Below are 20,661 nucleotides of genomic sequence, written 5' to 3'. Positions count from 1 at the left end.
TAAACGGGGATTGGGTGAGGGCCTCCTTGCGTGTTGACGACACACGGGTACGTCGCGGACAGCTGTCAGGAGCTGGGAGAGAGAGAGAGAGGCAGAGGCAGAGGCGGCGGCGGCCCGGGAGCGGGGTAGGTAACGGGAGTGGGGGCTGAGCGAGCCTGGGGGCGGGGCTGTTGGCCCATTCACGTGAGGGGAGCGACTCTGGCAGCCCCTGTGCTGGGGGGGGGGACCGCAGGGGGGGCCGGGCAGGATCGTGGGGAGGTGTCATGAGACAGGCCGGAAAACAATGGGAAGAGCAACTAGAAAAAAAGATTAAAACTAACAGCAAACAAAACTGTAAACTGCAACAGCAGCGGGAAGCCTGCCAAACTGTCAGTGGGGCCGCTGGACGATCCAGGTGCCGAGGGAGCACTCAAGGAAGACAAGGCTGTGGTGGAGAAGCTCAATGAAGTTTTTGCAATGGGCTCCCGGGGCGATCTTGGCGATTACAGGCCGGTAAGCCTCACTTCAGAACCAGGCAACTTGGTTGGAACTAGAACAGAATTATTCGACACATAGAAGAACATAGTATGTTGGGAGTCAGCCTGGCTTTTGGAAAAGGGACTCATGCCTCACCAGTTTATTAGCATTCTTTGAGGGTATCAGCAGGCATGTGGACAAGGGTGATCCAGTGGATGTAGTGTAACTGGACTTTCAGAAAACCTTTGACAAGGTACTTTACCAAAGGCTCTTAAGCAAAGTAAGCAGTTGTGGGATAAGGGTAGGCCCTGGTTAAAAAGATAGGAGCCAAAGGATAAGAATAAATAGTTACTGTAGTTTTCACAATAGAGAGAGAGGTAAATAGCACTTAATGAAGGCAACAAAAATAACCAGTCCTGAGTACCCTAACTAAAAATCACTTCCCCTCTGAGTTGCTCAGCTTTCACTCCATTGACTCTTGTCTGCTGCTTTGCTAGTTTTCTGGCCATTGTAGAGTCTCAGAGGAATAATGTGAAGAAGGGGTGGGGAAAAAGCATAAATAAAAATAATCGTTTAGATTTCATTAACATGTTTTAAAGAAGTAAAAAGGCATAACCCCCATCTCCCCCCCAGCCCTTTGCATGGCATCTTTAAAGTGTCTGGTTGTTCCCTCTTTGTCGTTGTGACAGCTGGATGTTTCATAGCTATAAAACTGTCTGAGACTAATACTTCTTCCTCCCTGCAGCCCAAGAGCATGATCCCAGAGATTCTGGGATTCTCCTGATTTTAGTGGAAAACTGTCAGGACCCCAAATAACTTTGGCAAAGGGAGTGTTGTCTTATCATAAGATCATGTTTGTCCTAAATTCCAACAGTTGACAGCCCTAAACCCTGTGCTGAAAACAGGCAGAATGCTAACTACACTTTTGGGTTGGAGACAGATCTGTTCTCCTGCCTAGAGTAACCACTTATTCTTCTGCTTGAAGAAGAGTTCTGTGGAACTCAAAAGCTTCTCTCTCTCACCTACAGAAGTTCGTTCAATTAAAGATATTGCCTCACCCACCTTGTCTGTCTTGTTCTTCTGAGCTCTTACGCAATATTGCCCCTTAGGGGACTGATACAAGGCCCACTGAAGACAAAGGAATGACATTGACTTTAGCCATGTGTTTTCAAATGAAATTTCTGATGCTTGTGGGGAACTGCAGTGTTTTCTTTTACAGATTAACTGTGCTTACTGCAATTACAGACTAGGATCAAGTGGTATTATAAAAATCTTTCTGAAAGTAGGATTAGACCATAAACTTGATCGTGTCTCGAGAGACCCAACAAAAAGGCAATACCTTTCATAATGCAGTGCATCTTTTTCTTAACCACTTAATTCTTAATAACCACTCAAGTAGCATGTTCTACCTATGGTGAAGAGTTTATAGATACTCTCATTTTGCTCAGTTTTCATTCTCTTGAGTCTTGTGACATCCTGTCACTAGTTCTCCAGTCAGCGTAGGCCTTGTCTGCCCTGTATCAAGCGAATGCATACTCTGGTTTAGAGGAGCTGGTGTTAGCAATGTTGAGAACTGTAGTGTAGACAGTGTGCCAGCTGCCAGCCATCTTTTCAGCACCTTGTCAGAGGCAACTTGGAGGGGGGCATGCAAAATCACCTGCCCTCTCCAGATTTGCTGCTCAGCTTGTACCTGAGTATGCTCATATAGACAAAGTGCCTTCACTCTGCCCCTTCCTCCACCAGTTTAGGCTTATTTTGTGCAGGATTAGATATCACAGTGCTGAGGAAATAGCCTGCTGGCTGCTGCTGTTATCTATGCTATGGCTGAATTAAGTTGATATTAGTAATGCTAGGAAATTTTTCTAAAGCCTCCTTAGCATAGACAGGACTATAGAGGTTTTTCTGGGAACAGAAGACCCAAGCTTCATTGCGGGAGCTGAAGGGAAGGAACCAAGTGTCACAGGTCCAGTTGAGTGTCCCCTTCCTGGCTGCTTGCCAGACTGCTGTGAGGTTACCTAGCTGCTGGATCCTCAAGTATTTTAAGCATTTGCAGTCTTAACAGAGGCAAGGCACGGTCCATGTCTTGGGATCTGTAGGCATGCACTTGAGGTGCAGAGCTTCTATCTAGGATCCCCTCCTGAAAGCTGCGACCACATGGCCCCCTGTGCAGCCCCTAGAACCAGGGCAATCCTCCTGTTGTTTAAACACACCCTCTCCTATGTCTCCACCTGAAGGTGTGAGCCTTCTGGTTTACCTCTTCAAGGACCATGTGGTAAGGTGTGGCACACAACACATACAGACTTTCCACGGGACTCACAATTCTGCTCTTTAATAGCATGAGACATATACAGATCTTTGCAAAGATAATAAACCCTTCATATAATTCCCTGCCTCAGTTTCCTCACCACTTCAGAGTATTCTTTGGGGTTAGGTCAGAGTCCCTTGGGACTATCTAGAGTCTTTCTGTTCCAGTGCATGGTTTATAGTCTGAAACACTGGGCCTTCTCTCTCCATCATGCCTTCTCTGACCTTGGTTGGGATAGGATACAGAAGGACCTAGACAAATTGGAGGATTGGGCCAAAAGAAATCTGATGAGGTTCAATAAGGATAAGTGCAGGGTCCTGCACTTAGGATGGAAGAATCCAATGCACCGCTACAGACTAGGGACCGAATGGCTAGGCAGCAGTTCTGCGGAAAAGGACCTAGGGGTGACAGTGGACGAGAAGCTGGATATGAGTCAGCAGTGTGCCCTTGTTGCCAAGAAGGCCAATGGCATTTTGGGATGTATAAGTAGGGGCATAGCAAGCAGATCGAGGGACGTGATTGTTCCCCTCTATTCGACATTGGTGAGGCCTCATCTGGAGTACTGTGTCCAGTTTTGGGCCCCACACTACAAGAAGGATGTGGATAAATTGGAGAGAGTCCAGCGAAGGGCAACAAAAATGATTAGGGGTCTAGAACACATGACTTATGAGGAGAGGCTGAGGGAGCTGGGATTGTTTAGCTTGCAGACGAGAAGAATGAGGGGGGATTTGATAGCTGCTTTCAACTACCTGAAAGGGGGTTCCAAAGAGGATGGCTCTAGACTGTTCTCAGTGGTAGCAGATGACAGAACGAGGAGTAATGGTCTCAAGTTGCAGTGGGGGAGGTTTAGATTGGATATTAGGAAAAACTTTTTCACTAAGAGGGTGGTGAAACACTGGAATGCGTTACCTAGGGAGGTGGTAGAATCTCCTTCCTTAGAGGTTTTTAAGGTCAGGCTTGACAAAGCCCTGGCTGGGATGATTTAACTGGGAATTGGTCCTGCTTCGAGCGGGGGGTTGGACTAGATGACCTTCAGGGGTCCCTTCCAACCCTGATATTCTATGATTCTATGATTCATCCTCTTCCCCTCACAACTTCCTATGTTTATACAAGTCTTGACCTGGTGCGACTTTTATAACCTGCTTTTGTCATCTGTCTCTTTGTCCTGCTTCAGGAACTTCCATTCTCCAGCCCTGTGCTGAGGGAAGTTGGAGAGAACTCATTTCCTAATTTGGGAACCCTCCTTATCATAATTATTGTGCGGTCAGAGTATAATTATTAAGATTGACGACTCTCCATTGTTGCTGGTCTGGGGAAGATGTGACAGGGTCTTGCCAGCAGTGTTGAAATCCCTATAGAGGTATAACAATTTTCATAGCAACAACTCCATATTATTAGAATTTGTACAGATAAGACTCCCCAACTCATCACATCAAGCAACTGCCTCTTTTTCTTGGAAGAAGTGGAACAGTATTAATCAGAAACTAACAAATACAAAAAAAGGGCACAAGCCCATTTTTATTTTTTTCCCTTTGGAGATTACTTTAAATTAACTGGGAGTTACGGGTGCTCAGCGTCCCTCAAGATCAGGCCCATAAAGACCTTTCATATGGGAGCGCTGTCAATGTGTGCATGCATTAGTTTGTCATTTTGAGTTAGTAAGAACTGTGGTCATATGGTGAATTAATTTGACACTTGTTTATTTAAAAGGCACTTTTATATTCCCAATATAATTAGTTAATTGTTGAACAGATGTTTGATAGTACTCATTTGTTTTTTAAATGCATTTTAGAAATTAATGTCTTCAACAATGTCTTCAATAATCATTCAATAATGATACAGTCAACCTGTGGAACTCTGCCAGAGGATGTTGTGAAGACCAAGGCTATAACAGGGTTCAAAAAAGAACTAGATACATTCATGGAGGATAGGTCCAGCAATGGCTATTAGCCAGCGGGGGCAGGGATGGTGTCCCTAGCCTCTGTCTGCCAGAAGTTGGGAATGGGTGACAGGGTATGGATGACTTGATAATTACCTGTTCTGTTCATTCCCTCTGGGGCACCTGGGATTGGCCACTGTCAGAAGACAGGATACTTAGCTAGATGGACCTTTGGTCTGACCCAGTATGGCCATTCTTATGTTATGTTCTTTCCTGTAATAAAATAATAAATCTGTGTTGTTACCGCAGTGTACCTAGCGGCATATTATAATTTTTGTTTTGTTTATATTTTAAGGTAGCATACCATATCTGTATTATCAATAATCCTAGGTTTGGAATCTACCTTAGTATTCTTATGGAATCCATCACTACATTGGAAGAAACATATTCCAAATATTCTGGAAAGACTCTGAACATCTATTAGGATTTGCCATAAAGTGCTCCGTATTAGTTTATATATATATATTTGATTACTGTTGTGATCAAAAGTCAGAGTGGTTTTCCATTGTGTGATAGTGGATTGCCGGATCTTCCCATGTATTGACTCCATTGGGTCTCTTGTCTTATTGGATCCATTTGAACCCATTTGATTACCAAAATTCAAACTGTAATGCACACAGAACAATCACACTTGTGTAAAAAGTGCCACATATAATATGATTGGCAACACATCTCTTCTGGATTCCCATCACTTCCTTGTGAAACTGGATATGAACATATTATGTAGGAACCTGTACACAGTTTTTGATATTTTTATAATATTTTGTTAATTTTTATAGTATATACGATATACATACTATGTAGGAATCTGTACACAGTTTTTGACTATTAACCATTCAACCAATTTCTCATTAATCATTTTTTAAATCTTTCTGAACAACTTGAGTATATTTTCCATAATGATTCATTCCACTCCCTGCAGGGGATGTGCCATATCTCAATCTTCAATTATGCTTTTTATATATGGATATAGAATTCCCCCACAAAAAACACCTTAAACTTTTGGTTAAGGTTGCTAGGTTGCATATGCCACCAACACGAACCAAAAAAACCAAGGAAAGTAAGTAATGAAGTCATTCAGCCTTCAACTCATCAGTTCGAACTTCTGAACCTCAACTACTTGCCTTCCATCATCTTGTCTGAGAACTGCAACCTTAACTCTGTCTTCTGGTTTTCCAATGGTTGTGAGTGTATTTGTTTGTTTAATCCTAATAAGACACATGCTGGGCAGTCAGTGAAATAAGATAGTTACTTTAAGATAGTTTTTAATAAAGTTTTATTGACCAATACATCTCTTCTTATAAGGTTTCTGTGCCAGATCTGATTCTGAGCCCCATGTAGATGATAATTAGTTAATTTAGCCAACAGCACTTTGCCTCTTCTTGAATCCATGTCTGAAAATAACAGTTAGACTGCCCAGAGCCCTAGTGTTACTTCAGACTTAGTTGGTAGAATAATATTCTAATTTTTATTGGTATTGTAATTTGCAAATGTTGAAAAAAATTATCAAATCTTGGAGTTATTTTAATTTTAAGGAGGTTAATTCTGTCCTCCAAGTGAATATCTGCTGGGACAATGCAGTTAAATCTTGGTCTCTTCCCTGATATTAGTGCAATTGGTCCCATATAAATTATATGTAGAAGGAGTAACACTTACTCTGTAACACTTAAACCCTTTATGACCATAAAGGGGACATCTGTAGGGGGAACACAATCAGCTTCCCCCAATATGTGATGCTTCTCATGTATCTTAATTAGTGTTATATCCTGAGATTTCCGCATGAGATTTAAGACATGAAAGAGAATCTGAATACACATCTCTTATTGTTGCATCAAATACAGCCAATAATAGTCAAATTCTGTGTCACTGACACTATTGCACTTCATTTGAAGTTTTCTTCAAAATTTGTGTGAAGAATAGAGTGGAGCTGTGCAGAAGCTACTCAAATACCATTGGATTTCCAAGTTTAGATCTGCACAGGAGTTAACTCTGCTAGAAGCAGTATTAAATCGCTCCAACGGACTAGGGGAGAAGGGTAGTGCATGGCGATTCAGGCCCGGTGAGACAATATTATTCTTTCTCTGGAGGTAACAAGGGAACGTTATTACAGTTTAAGAGAACTGTGTACCACATTTGTACATAAGAAAAATGGTTTGGAGCTTAAGGCATTAGACAGGGACTTAGGAGATCTTGGTTCAGTTCTCGGTTCTGACACTTACTTGAGCAAGTCACTTTATCACTTTGGGCGAGATTGTGATTCCCTTACTTACACTGAATAGCACCTAATTTCTTGAGTAGTGGCACTGACTTCAGTGGTACTACTTGAGGAGTAAGAGATAACCCTATGGGCTTGTCTACACTACCGCTTAAGTCGATGTAACTTATGTCGTTCACGGGTGTGGAAAAAGCCACCCTCCTGAGCGATGCATGTTACATCGACTTAAAGTGATGTCCACATCACGCTCTGTAGGCAGCAAACACTCTTCCGCTGACATATCTTCTGCCTCTAGTTGAGGTAGAGTAATTATGCCGATGGGAGAGTGCTCTCCTGTCAGCATAGCCCATCTTCACCAGATATGCAACAGTGGCGCAGCTGCATCGGATCAGCTGCGCCAGTGTAGCGTGGTAGTGTAGACTAGCCCTATATATTTGAGAAAATTTTAATGTGGCTATCTAAGCCTCAGTTCCCCATGTGTAAATGGGGATAATGGTAGTTACGTATGTCACATATTTGTGAGGCACTCGGATACTACAGTGATAGACTCACTGATAGATAGATGAGGGGTTCAGGGTGTGGGAGGGGGCTCAGGGCTGGGGCAGGGGGTTTGGATGCGGGAGGGGTCAGGACTCTGGGATGGTGGTGCAGGCTCTGGCGTGGTGCCGGGGATGAGTGGTTTGTTGTGCAGAAAGGGGTTCCAGGTTTGGGGGGGTCTCAGGGCTGGGGCATGGGGTTGGGGCACAGACTTACCTCCCAGTCAGCCGCGCAGCCGGTATGCAGAGTCAGGCTTCCTGCCTGTGGACCGCGTTGCACCCCTGAAGCAGCCAGCAACAGGTCGGGCTCTGTGCGACACTCGCCTGCAGACACCCCCACCCCCCCACTCCCCACCCAGCTCCCATTGGCCAGAAACCAGGGTGGATTTGATTTAAATCACTAGTTGGGAAGACTTGATTTAATCATGGATTTCTACATAAAAGTGCATTCTTGTTGGTTGTTATAACCTTAATACATATTCTTCACAACTCAGAGAGAGATGGAGGTTTCATTTTTAGAAGGTACACACTATACATTTTTAAAGTGATTTATTTTGAAAGCTTTTCAGATTAGTTTTACAGCTATATCAAAAAATGAATGATTGTTTGGTTATTTCATTTACCAAAGGTAATTGAAGTAGATATTTATGAAGTCATGGGGAGATGAACTATCTCCAATTCAACAGGTTAATCATTAATATTTGGAGTATTTTCTTGCCATGCTGAATTAGGAGGAGAACATCAGCAGACAGACATTTAAATTGTTTTATTTAACTAAAACAACAGTGTTATGTATTCTGCATTTTTTTCTTCAACAGCAAACATAATATTTTAACAAAACAAGCATATGAATTTTTGAATTTAGTTAGGTTTCAGAGTAACAGCCGTGTTAGTCTGTATTCGCAAAAAGAAAAGGAGTACTTGTGGCACCTTAGAGACTAACCAGTTTATTAGAGCATAAGCTTTCGTGAGCTACAGCTCACTTCATCAGATGCATATCGTGGAAACTGCAGCAGACTTTATATATACACAGAGAATATGAACCAATACCTCCTCCCACCCCACTGTCCTGCTGGTAGTAGCTTATCTAAAGCTTTAGATAAGCTACTACCAGCAGGACAGTGGGGTGGGAGGAGGTATTGGTTCATATTCTCTGTGTATATATAAAGTCTGCTGCAGTTTCCACGATATGCATCTGATGAAGTGAGCTGTAGCTCACGAAAGCTTATGCTCTAATAAACTGGTTAGTCTCTAAGGTGCCACAAGTACTCCTTTTCTTTTTGTGAATTTAGTTAAACATTCAAGTTTTTTAAAATCAGGTTTGTTTTTTTAAAATTGTTTTAACTAAAATAGTTAAATGAAATATTTTAAAAAACCCGCAAAAATTAAATATACTATGTCAGCCAGGTCAACATGAGAAACTTAAAATATTGGCTTCTGCAACTAACTCAGTCGTCTTCACCTTCATTTTCCTGTTTGTTCATAATCTGGAAAAGAAAAACAAGCTTTCCTGCTTTTTCAGGTCCCAAACGATTTCTCAATTTGGAATGAATTAGTCCAAAGGAAGAAAATATTCTTTCTACACCTGCAGAAGAAGCTACTGCTGTTAAAAGTGAGATTATCACTTCAACAGTCTCTGAATCCAAGTGCTTAATTGACTTCCATCAGTTCACTGGTGTGACTTTCTTTAAAACATCATCAGCAAACATACATTTCTTGAACGGTTCTTATTCCCAAACTGGGTCTCTTTTACGGCCTGTTGCCATTATCGGTTTTCCCTTCTCATGAGCGAATGGTATGGTAGATCTCAAATCAAAGAAGGCTACACTCAGAAAGACCTCAAGACTTTTGGAATATGCTGCTCAAACAGTTTCACTTTTGCTTTTACTGCCTGTCCCTCCCTTCTCACATTTCTCTCCAGACTTCTTCCCCTTGTCCAGATCTATTCTGCCCCGAAGAATTCATTGAACTTTTTGAAACTTTGCACTTTTAGAGAGAGTTAAAGGATTGACTCTGTGAGCACAAATTTGCAGAGGGACAGTAGGGCTGAGGTCTGTTGTTTCTCACCTCTATATATTATTTATTTAAAAGTATATTTGCTGTTAACAAGCATATTATCTCTGGAGACACCCTACCTTCAGCCCGCATTAGCAGCTCCTGTCCCACGGAGCTGGGCCCAGCTCCCCACTCTGGGTGCTGCAACCTATCACATGTGGTTGCAGCACCACTCAGGTTTGGTGCATCCACCCCTCTGTTTCCGTCTACAGAAAGGTGGATGTGCCGCTCTGGAGTGCTGTTGTGACCCTATGTGCAGCTAGGTTGCAGTGCTAATCAAATTTGGCCAAGTCACCCTTCCATTTCCATCTACGGAAGGGCCAAACCTGAGAGGTGTTGCAACACCCAGAGCCAGGACCTAGACTGAGCCCCACAGGACAGGAGCTGGTGCTGCAGGGTCAGTGCAGTGTGGGCTCCTCATGGACTCTATTCAGATTCACGATTACCTTGAACATTGTGACCTTCATGTGAAAACTGTTGACTTGATCATAACTCTTTTAACAGCAGAAGACTTCTAACAGTTTCTGTGAAATATATCTTTCAAAGATGTAAATGTTTGTTGTTGAAAGCCCCATCGAGCAGATGGTTGTATAGATCAATTTCCTAAAACAAATTAAATTCTGAACATTAAGAACAATGGGATTATTACATATTGGTGGTTGAAAGGCATGTATGATACAGAGTAATGACTTTATGGAGTTGTGGAACTATATGGTACTTAATGAATAGCTACTAAGATGCAGCAAAGGAGACTTACTAGAGGAGAGAGGTAGTTTGAAAAATATGCACAGTAAAATCAATTGCAACACACTGTTTTATAAAGCACTGTGTTAAACTTTTAGTACTGAATGTAAGCTACCAAATGCAGTAATTTATGGATTTCTTAGTTTCTAGCTGTCTGTCACTTTAGTATTCAGTATAAATGAATAATGCTTTTCTAATCTTGAGGGCAAAAGACACAGAAATTTGCTGCAGGTTTTTAATTATATTACCTAAATTAATAATTTTTGTTTGTATGTCTACAGAATGTCGTTGGCTGCTTATTGTGTATTTTGCTGCAGAAGAATAGGAACTTCTGGTCCAATCACAAAAAGTGATCTGCCGTGGAAAGATATCAGTAAGTGAATTCTGTAAATATCAACTTGAAGAGCTCATAAAAATGACTGTGTTGCTACAGTAAGCTGTGTATTTAAATTATGGATTGGACTTCACAAGATGATATTGGGAAGGTCTACATACCATTTGTAACCCCAAAAGACTTGGAGATGATATGTTCATGTTTTCAGTCTCTCTCCCATACCTCCAGAGTATTGCCATCACTGACCTTGGCAAACAGAGCTGTCATTTAAAATATAATTATTATGCGTCAGCGTCAACACTTCACTGACATGAGTGGAGTAGCTAGCATTGCTCAGACAGACAGCTCTGCACTGGTTAATGCTTCATATCACAAAGGATAAGCTTCACAACCAGAAAGGCTAGAAACGTAATTTATTTGGGGAAAAAAAACCCGAAAGATTTTTAGAACACAAAATGGCAGTCTCCAAAAAATTACCATCTCATTAAGCTGCCATAAATTGACCTCGTTCAATAAGGTTTTTTCACCTTAGAACCATAGGAACAAACTTATCCTGAGATTCTTAAAGCAAGGGGCAACATTTGAGTAAACGTAGCTTCTGTTTTCTTTTCCTGCCTGCCTGCTGGCAGTAGGCCTACCATTCTTCTTTCTTACTCTCTACCTTCCTTCTGCTTTCCCTCTAGAAGAAGAGCCCTCTGGATTCTTAATCTCTCTGCCCCAGCATTGAAGACTGGATACTTCCATTCTTGATAGATAGCAGACTTCGTGTTTCATGCCTGTTTTACCTTCCCTGTCAGTAACTTTTCTGGCATGTAGCTGCTTCTTGTTTTCATACCAGAAATCTTTGAGAAGCCTGCTCCATGCTACTTCCCTGCAAGGGCAGAACCTGGTGGAGTAGGAGGTGGGGCAAGTCTCCCAAGGAAATTTATTCTTGAGAGGATGAGAGATGTCGTATTGGGATTCGCTCCTCTCAGTTGTGACAGACTCTCTCGATTGGCTCCAATGGAATCCAAAAACAGGTTCACCTTGTCCAGGTATAAGATGCCTTAGTCCTGGCCAGTGTCCTTAGAATTAAAGTGTAAAGCACTATAAGTGCCAAATACTGTGTCAGCTGTCCTGTTTAGATGAATGAGATTTGACTGAATTTCTGTAAAGAAAACCTATGAGACACCTTTGCAAGGCTTAACAGATAAGAGCATGTATATTCCTGTATTCACCCCCACACAGCAGAGATCTCAATGAAATTATTTATTTAAAGGAGGAATCTTCTTCATAGTTTATGGCAACTGTTCAGTACAAGCCATATTGTTGATCACCTGCTGCTGATATACTGTCAGTAACAAAAGATTTATTAGTTTATTTAGCTGTGAGAGCAGGGGTTTTGTAATTTAAAACTAGAGGGGAAGAATGTCGAATGTAAAATCTATCACTAGTTTTCAACTACTGAAAACATGGAGTCAGAAACAGAAAAATGAGCGTGAAAAGCCCTGCTCTATTCCTCTTTAACATTTTTATAATCTTTGACGTACAGTATCCAGAACTGATCAAATGCCTTAACTTTTTAATAACAATTTGTATGCACACAGTTTGTTTGACTTTGGGTGTTTTTTGTTTGTTTAAGGAAAAATTTCAAAATTAACTGGATCACTTATTCTCGGGTAAGTTGTAACTAACAATTACTCATCTAATTTATATCTTTTATTTATATCTGAAGTTATGTCACTTCCCAAAAAAGGATCTTGCTAAATAATCTTTAAACATGAAGTACCTTAAGTTTAAAATGATAACTGAACATCTTTGCATATTTTGAGGTACTGTCCATTAAGATCACTTCTCTTTCTTTGCCCTGATTATTTGAGACACTATACTGGTCCCTGCAACATGTCAAACACTTGATTACAAAGAAGATCAAATGCGTATATTGTATTTGATAAAATATATTCTCTATAGAGCAAATGATGATTTACCTTAAAACAGTTTTCAACCTATATTTGTCGTCTTCATTCTTTGCATTTGTATTTCTAGATGATATGGTGGTCCCTTCTGCCTTAAACTCTTTGACTAATACAGTATTTATATTCCATTTTCTTTTCTTTTCTTAAGAGGTTTCGTATTTATTACATATGAAGTTCTGGCCCTAAAGAAGTTACTGACACTTGATACTCACGTTGTACAGCAAGAGAAACTGAAGTCCTATATTTATGTACATACAGTTTCTTTAGATCCCGGTGAATGTCAAGGTAAGCTATGTAAGATTGTGTGCTGAGAGACAGAACTAAGAGAGCAGCTTTTCAAACAATGCGTGAGTCACTGGGATGGTAAAAGAGAACTAAAAAGAATTTGGTCACGCTGCGTGGTCCCATAATAAACATAATGTGAGATTCTTCTATTGAATCATAGCCCAGTGTGGGACAGAGATAAGGTGACATTAAACCACCCTTGTGCACTTCTGATCCTAGGCTGCTACAGGGCCCCCGACATAATGTAGACCGCCCTTGGAACGTGTCTAAATCACAGCAGCCTCCCAGGGCTACCTGGAATCTCCACAGCCCCACATGCTGCAGTCCCACCCTTGGCAGATCCCCTCCCACCCCAGCACATGCCCTTCACCCTGGCTTACAAAGGGGTCCTTGGAGGTGGCAGCCTCACTGCCGTTTTTGACAGTGCTTGTACCTAGGGATTCCTGCCCCATCTGGGTACAGAGCTTTTAGGGCTCTTATATACCTCTCTGGCTCTTTGACATGGCACACAGGGGCTGGAGTGTGGGTGAGGATCTCGACAGTAATAAATGCAACTGTCGGTGCTGAATACTGTTCAGCTGTGCTATCTTGCATCGCACAAGGTATGCATTCAATTTTCCCTCTTCCAGAGGCAAATGGTAAAGATGATTATCTATTCATTGTCCTCCCTTTATTTTTTTGAGCGTCATCTGACACATATGTATAACTGCTGATCACTTAAACTGACATTGTTTCATGGACCCTTGAGAACAGCCTTGTTATCATTCTTATTAGGAAAATGGAACTGGAGTTGCTTCATCTCTTGTATAACCTAAGTGTTAGAGTACTGATTTAATCTTGTAACAAAACCACTTCTGTGCTTTTATACCTTATCCATATTATTTGGCCTCAGAGTTTGTGGCTCAGAATATGATTGTTATCTCATAAATAAAAAGCACTATGAAGTTATTATAATTCTCTAATATAGAAAATGTTAGTTGAGCTTTTTATCTTTTTGAATGTAATTTGCAAAAAAAAATTATTTCAAAAAAACTAAAACCCTGTTGTCCTTTAAATAAAGCATCTTTCTAACTGAAAAGTTGGGCAACTGCTTCAGAACTTAACAGGCTGTTTAAATAAATACAATTTTAGACTGGTAAAGCTATCTCTCTCCTCCTGCACACATTGGTTTTATTCTTTTACATTTTAAGTGGTGAACATGAATGGTGTCATTGTCGACGTAGAGATTGACAGTCTTAATCTCAGTCCATAGAAATATTGCATAACAGACTTGGAAGAATTTCCTTTTTCTATTAGTTCTCATATAGTAATATGAGAGGCAAAATAATATGGATCTACTATATTAAAGGGAATATAAAACTAAATATTTTAGTTACAGCAACACTGACATGCAGGCAGCTCTTGGTTGTAGGTTGGAATAAACAACACAAATCATGCAGCGTGCCAGTGAGTGTGTAAAGAAGCTTTGGTAACAAATCACTATTTTTGTGAAAAGTGCCGGAGGGTCTTTAATGTCCAGGCAGAGACAATAGGACCTCAAGTCCTCATCTGAAAGACCCACACACAATAAAATGCCTACTCTGAAAGGATAAAGGTTTAAGTTTAATTCTGCTGTAACTTGAATTTATGGTTTCATGGAAACTGGTTATTTCAAACCTGAGCGTGAGACTTTAAGCCACTTCTCCAAGTTAAAGAAAAAAAATGACAGTCTTTTGTCTTATTTATATGTGCATTAATTTTTCTTTTGACCTTAGTGGGAAGCATACCTATGTAAAGAGAATAACCTAAAATACAAAAGAGAGAAATGTACAATATTTTCCTATAGTAACTGTTTGAAGAGATTCTTTTAAAACCTTTAAGATTGTTGGTTCCTGGGCATAATACTACAACAATTCCCTGATCAACCTTGAATAAGCCTATAATATTTTCATAGGAATCCTATACAAGGCAAGAAAAGAACTTCATAAAGTAGTGAGGAAAATACTAGAAACCGAAGCTAAAATTCTCCGGAGACCTTTTGATGGTAGGTATTAAGAGTGGAAATGTTGGCTTGTCTGTGATTAATATTCATGTTTAGAAAAGAACAAATCTATTACCTTTAGAAAATAGAAGCATTTTTCTTATGTATGTGATACTAGTTTGTAGTTATAATATTCCTACATGTTTGTAATATTTCATGCCAGTTTTACAAACAGTTTGTTTAAAGGAAAGTTATATGCATTATGTTTTTATAACAAATGTTAGACACATGCTAGGACAGAATTCTGCATCCTCTTTCAGAATTGATTTGAAGCTTAAGACTTTTGTGATGCCAAAAGCATTGTTTGGTGAAGAAGTCCTGGAAGATTTTTCATTTTAGGAACTAGGTGTGAGTGCGTGACACTCTTCAGCAGGATTTTTGTTAGTGTTAATTGAAAGGAATGAAACCTCTTCGTAATAGGTATGTGTGTGTGATAGAGCACAGGACTTGGTGTCAGGACTCAAAGGTTCAGTTCCTGATTCTGCAATCAACTTGATGTGACATGTTGGGCAAATAACTTTCTCTTTGCCCTCATTTACCCATCTGCCAAATGGGTATAATATGTACCTCACAGAGCTGTTGTGAGTGTGATTCAGTAGATTAAGGCCCAGATCCTTGGAGTTGCTGATCACCTCCAACTCCCACTGAAGCCAATGGCAGTTATGGTTGGTAAGCACTATACAGGATCAGTTCTTAAATATAAATAAAGCATTTTGAGATCCTCAGTTTGAACACTCTATATAAAGTATAAAAAGATGAGGTGAAATCCTGGCCCTATTAAATTAAATGAAAACAAACTCCCACTGATTTCAGTAGGATCAGGATTTTAGCCCTGGTCTTCTGAAGATTATGTTGCTTCCAGTTTACTGATCTGTTACCAATTTTTTGATATTGTAGCACTTATTAAATGATTGTTCCATAAATGGTTATTAAGTCATATTAATATTCCAGGAAATAGTATTTTTGGTTGATAATAAGAAGGTGACTATGAAAGAGAAATGCTTATTAATTTTAACATTATATTTATGTGATTTTTTTTTATAAAGAACATTTTAGTACATTTACAGAAGATAATGAATGTGCCTTGTGGGTCCTCTTGAAGAGAAGTCAATCAGAAGACAGAACCATTCGACTGCAGGCGGTGCAGCAGCTGGCAGAGAGTGGTCACTGGCATGGTAATGTATGCTGTGACAACCTAACCAATCTTTGAAACATGACAAAATCTCATTTAACTGCTCTATGTTCATTGGCAAATGCTAACATGAAAAGGGGAAGCCAAAGGAGAAGGCAAATATTCTTTCTGAAAATGTTTTTCACACTTTTTTATTTAAATTTTAATTTATTGCTGATTAAAGGCACAATATGCACGAAACATATGCACAAAACACAGTTATGTGTACATATGCACAAAACAGATAGAGCATGTGTGACTGCAGTGCAGGCTTCCCTATGCTGCCCCACCGATGTACCTCAACCTTGACCTCATCTAGACAAGAGAGGGTAGCTTAGTTTCTGTATCTTTTAGTTCTTTGACCTGTGTGTTGGGACTACCAACAAGATAGCCTGTTGTGGTGGCAGCTTGATGATGTCCATTTGTCCACTAGGGACAGGACTGAAGCTATCAAACACAATTCATGAAGACCACTTAAGAGCTGTTGGATAGTAACAATTAAGGGTTACTACCAGTTTGGTCTAGATTTGATGTGGCAGCCTGGAGGTGAAAGATTTTTCATGCTATTATCATCCTAAAACGTTCATTCTACCCTAAAGTATCTTTTTAATGTCTGTGTGAATTCAGAGAAAGGTAGAAACCTCCCCCACACTTAATTAAGAGAACTTTTCTTTTAAGGCCAGTTTAGCTTCATGTTCCTGTATTATAAATTATAGCTGACATTCTTTTATGTTAAAGGAGCTTTTGCTTCTTGTGTTTACCCTTTGCAGAATAAAAGCTCAGTTTTGTTATTTAGATTCTTTACATTATGTTTATACTTAGAAAATCCCAGGGTTCCTGTTCTTATTTTTCAGAGCTCAATTTCTGGCAAATGCGGTAGAATTGCTTGGCAGGTATCAGTGGATTCTTTGCCATGGTACCCATGCTAAAACATATGCTTCTATCCTTCACTTCTGCACTCCAAAATCTTTCTTTTAGTGGTAGAATTTTGGGAGCTCTGAGGGTTTTTTTTTAGTATGCTTATGGCCATGGAAGCTAATCCTGTACATCCAGATATATTGGGGGATAGCAAGGGAAGTGTCATACTATATCTGGTGCATGTACAGCATATAGTACTCCTGAAAAAAATGTGCTTTCCGATTTTTTGCTGGGGAACTAGAGGAACGTACACCTGCTTGTGTTGTCAGTACATTTAGTTCTGCCATGTCCACAGATACAGCTACAATGCCAAAGCTCAAGTAGAGGGAAGAATCTAGCACATGACCTCCAGGCCAATCAGGTATCTCTTTTTCAGCACTTAGGTTGACAACTCAAAGCAAAGTGAATTAACTGAGAACGCAAAAAAGAGTGAGATTATGAACAGTTTATCAAAGTAGGATAGCCATTTTACTTAAAATCTTATATTAAGTACAGCATCCTTTTCCAATCTTCTCCTGTTGATTTATTTCTCTCTGGGTAGAAGATGCACTTTAAAAGGATTCAAATACTACTACTGAGGAAAGACTGGAACAGCACTTAAAATCAATTACTAAAGTGTCCAGTCTGTAGATCTGTCATGCATAGTCCCAGAGATGGTTGCGTTTCAGCAAAGGATGCACTGGGTGACTTTATTTTCGTTTCTATTTTAGCATTTTTCAATAATAAAATGTTAAGTTTGCATCTTGACTTAATACCTTGTTTTTATTCACTCAGTTTTTTTTCCCCATAAATTCTCCTTTTGGGACTGTTACTGTCTTTCTGATCATAGCCCAAAGCTCAAGTTTACTTTTAAAGTTTGAAGATCTGTTCAGCTGTGTTTGAGTTGTGTGAACTGGGAATATAATATACTTTCCCCTGAATTCTTTTTATACGTAAGGGTGTCCAAAAATTGCGGGCCACTATCTTGTTGTGGAAACCACAACTTCTAACACATACTGTAACTTTTTATAGTTGCCACAAATTTGAGTAGTGTTGCAATGCCACTTGTTCATGAGGTCGCAATGCCAGTCACTCAGATTTGGCCCAGCATCCCTGCAGTCATGACAGAGTGGTGCCCTGCCCAAATTTGAGTGAGTGGCACTGGAACTTGGTGCACTCAAATTTGGCTCTGCACCAAAATCATAACTTTAAAAAACTGTGGCTGCAACTTTTGAACCAAAAATCACCACTTTCGTACAGCCTTATTTATACATATATAACTCAAATTGCTGAATGTTAAAATGTCAGACCTCACTTGTGGTTCTATGTCTGAATAACAAACAGATGTTTGGTAAGTTTGGAAAACAAAATAGAATGAAGAAAGTAAGTAAATAAAGATTCACTTTCACATATGCACATTATTATTATATTAGCAAATGTACAAGTGGTACAATAAAGATTGGAAAAAAGTTCAAAATACAAAATATAAAGTCTGGAAATAAAACAGAGGTGTATGTCAGAAAAAAGAAAAATGTCAAAAGGGCTTAGTTAAGCATCACACATAGTTTAGCCATTTTGTAACTTTGGGGTCAGAAGTATGAGTCTGGAAAGTCCTCCTGACAGACCATCACAAGATAGCAATCATTCAGTAAGCGTGCATCTGCAGCTATGCAGAGGGCTGTTCCTGAGTCTCCAGGTGTGGTCATTTGCCACACACCTCACCAGCCCACATCTGAAATGGTTGAGCTTGCAACAGAGGTGGTGTGGCAGCTCAAAGCCAGGCAAAATCTCATCAAGCTGAGTCCCACCCTGAGGAGGGAGTTTCTTACAGAGAGAGCAGCATGTTCCCCTTTTGCTCACCACAGTTTGACCGCCATGGACATGCTCAGTAATGTAGTCCAGATTAGTCTTCTACAAATGAGATGGTGACAAGGCGCCTCCTATATGTCTTTGAAAATTGGCAGTGGTAGTATCTCTGGGGTTTTGTCAAAGGAGATTCTTTGCTGCACTATAACACTTGATGTTAGGAGGCAGGATATTAGAAAGGACTGGTACCCATTTGGTGTGTGTTGGTCTCATAGTCCTGTTGTTATTCTCATCATTTGATTCAATTGTACATCAACTAGCTTTGTGTGGGGTGGGTCTAATCACTCAGAAGCACAGTATTCTCCATCTGAGTAGTAGAGAGCTAATGCCGAGCTGTGCAGTGTCTGCACATTAGCACCCCAGTTTGTGCTTGCAAGTTTATATAAGAGACCCTTTCTGCTCTTAATCTTCTGAGCTACCTTGGTAAGGTGGTCCTGATAGGCAAGTGTGCAAGTTAAACTTACTCCTAGATATACTGACTTCGGATATTGTGCCAATCATTCTCCATTCAAGAAGATGTTGAGTTCTCATGAAGTGTTCATGTGATTGAGATGAAAGCATGATGATACCGATGTCAAAGATATTACCTTGATGGGTTGTTAGGTCTACAGAAAAGATGCTTTGAAACAGAAAGCTACAAGCGATGCTGGAAAATAAACTGAGCACTTGGAGGATCCAGAAGAACATACACCCTCAGGAATCTGTTCTTGCCACAACGTTTTTGAACATTGAAAATCCTCCAATCTCTGCCTACCTTCAAGAAACAGAAATGTCAAAAAGGTTGAGGTCAACCTGAACCAAGACATGGCAGCCATCAGTGGCTATTGCAAGAAGTGGAGATTGAGCCCAGTGTGTCAAAGACAGTGTCATGCTGCTTTCATCTCAATATGAAAAGTAAACAATATATCTTTGAGTGATAATTAGGAAGGATGTTGTGGTAGTTGGGACACTAGCCTGGGACCTGGGAGATTTTTGTTTAGTTCACTGTTCCATCAGACTTCCTCTGGGACCTTGGATTTTACAATGCAAATCATCTCTCCCTGCAACTTCTGATACGAATGAATAGCCTGTTGAATTTGTGTATGTCTGATATCATGCTGTCTGGAATGGCTCACAACTGTGAGTGCCTACCTCAGGGTAGACTGTCCAAAGCAGGACAGACACTCCAAACTGGTGCCACTATATTCTATAATTAGATTTCACTAACCCAATACCAAATGTGAACTCCCAAGATATTGCAATAGTCTTATAATGGAATCACAGACAGTCCCCTTAAACACTCCAGTCTATTTTGCCACCCAGACAAGATGGACTAAGTGATAATTGGTCACTTACACCAAAAATCATAAAATATTCAGGTTATACCCAATCCCAAGAGATCTGTTGCTCATGCGGGTTGACTTGCATCCCAGATCTTACACTGGAAACACTGCTGATAGCCAATTCATTACTGATCGTAAACTAAGAAAAATAAATGAGTTATTGAGAGGTTAAAGCAGATAAAAATATATGTACAGGTTAGTCACAGTCTATAATTTCAAAAAGTAGCAGAGATACAGTTTTCTTCCAGTTTCCCAAAAGTCTTTCACGGCTACCCAGAATAACTCTGGGGATCTTCGCCTCCTTGTTTGCCTTATTAGAATCCCAAAAGCCCAGAAATGAAGAATTTTTCCTTGTGTCCATATTTCTTGCTTCTTCTCACAGGAACCAAGCTGACAGCAAGAGTTCCTATCCAGATTCCTTCTTCATGGTGGTGAGGGGGAGGAATGCACTTACCAAAGTCTTTGATCTCTCGCATCCTGATCATTTGCTTTCCATGTGCAGGATCTGGCGCTTGGCTTACTAGTGTTATACCTGGTTTGTGGTGTTGGCCTCTTGCCTTT

General features: G+C 40.2%; 1 protein-coding gene across 2 annotated transcripts in view; it reads left to right on the top strand.

Annotated features, from left to right (window-relative positions):
• The first annotated feature begins 4 nt into the window (after nucleotides 1-4).
• Nucleotides 5-20,661, top strand: part of SERAC1 (serine active site containing 1) — a 46,363-nt gene continuing 25,706 nt past the window's right edge. The window contains exons 1-7 of one of the 2 annotated variants that reach the window (XM_084624704.1): nucleotides 52-125; nucleotides 348-492; nucleotides 10,532-10,623; nucleotides 12,206-12,242; nucleotides 12,688-12,824; nucleotides 14,758-14,847; nucleotides 15,891-16,019. In XM_084624704.1, the coding sequence (XP_084480830.1) occupies nucleotides 443-492; nucleotides 10,532-10,623; nucleotides 12,206-12,242; nucleotides 12,688-12,824; nucleotides 14,758-14,847; nucleotides 15,891-16,019 (535 nt within the window). In that variant the 5' untranslated portion in view covers nucleotides 52-125; nucleotides 348-442. Of the gene's footprint in view, nucleotides 126-347; nucleotides 493-10,531; nucleotides 10,624-12,205; nucleotides 12,243-12,687; nucleotides 12,825-14,757; nucleotides 14,848-15,890; nucleotides 16,020-20,661 lie in introns of both variants that reach the window. The other variant, XM_084624705.1, reaches the window with a different exon arrangement.

The sequence above is a fragment of the Lepidochelys olivacea genome (assembly GCF_965140295.1).
Source record: "Lepidochelys olivacea isolate rLepOli2 genome assembly, chromosome: 3".
Taxonomy (NCBI): Eukaryota; Metazoa; Chordata; order Testudines; family Cheloniidae; genus Lepidochelys; species Lepidochelys olivacea.
Note: the sequence above shows the minus strand (reverse complement) of the source record. Positions and strands in the feature narration are given on the sequence as shown.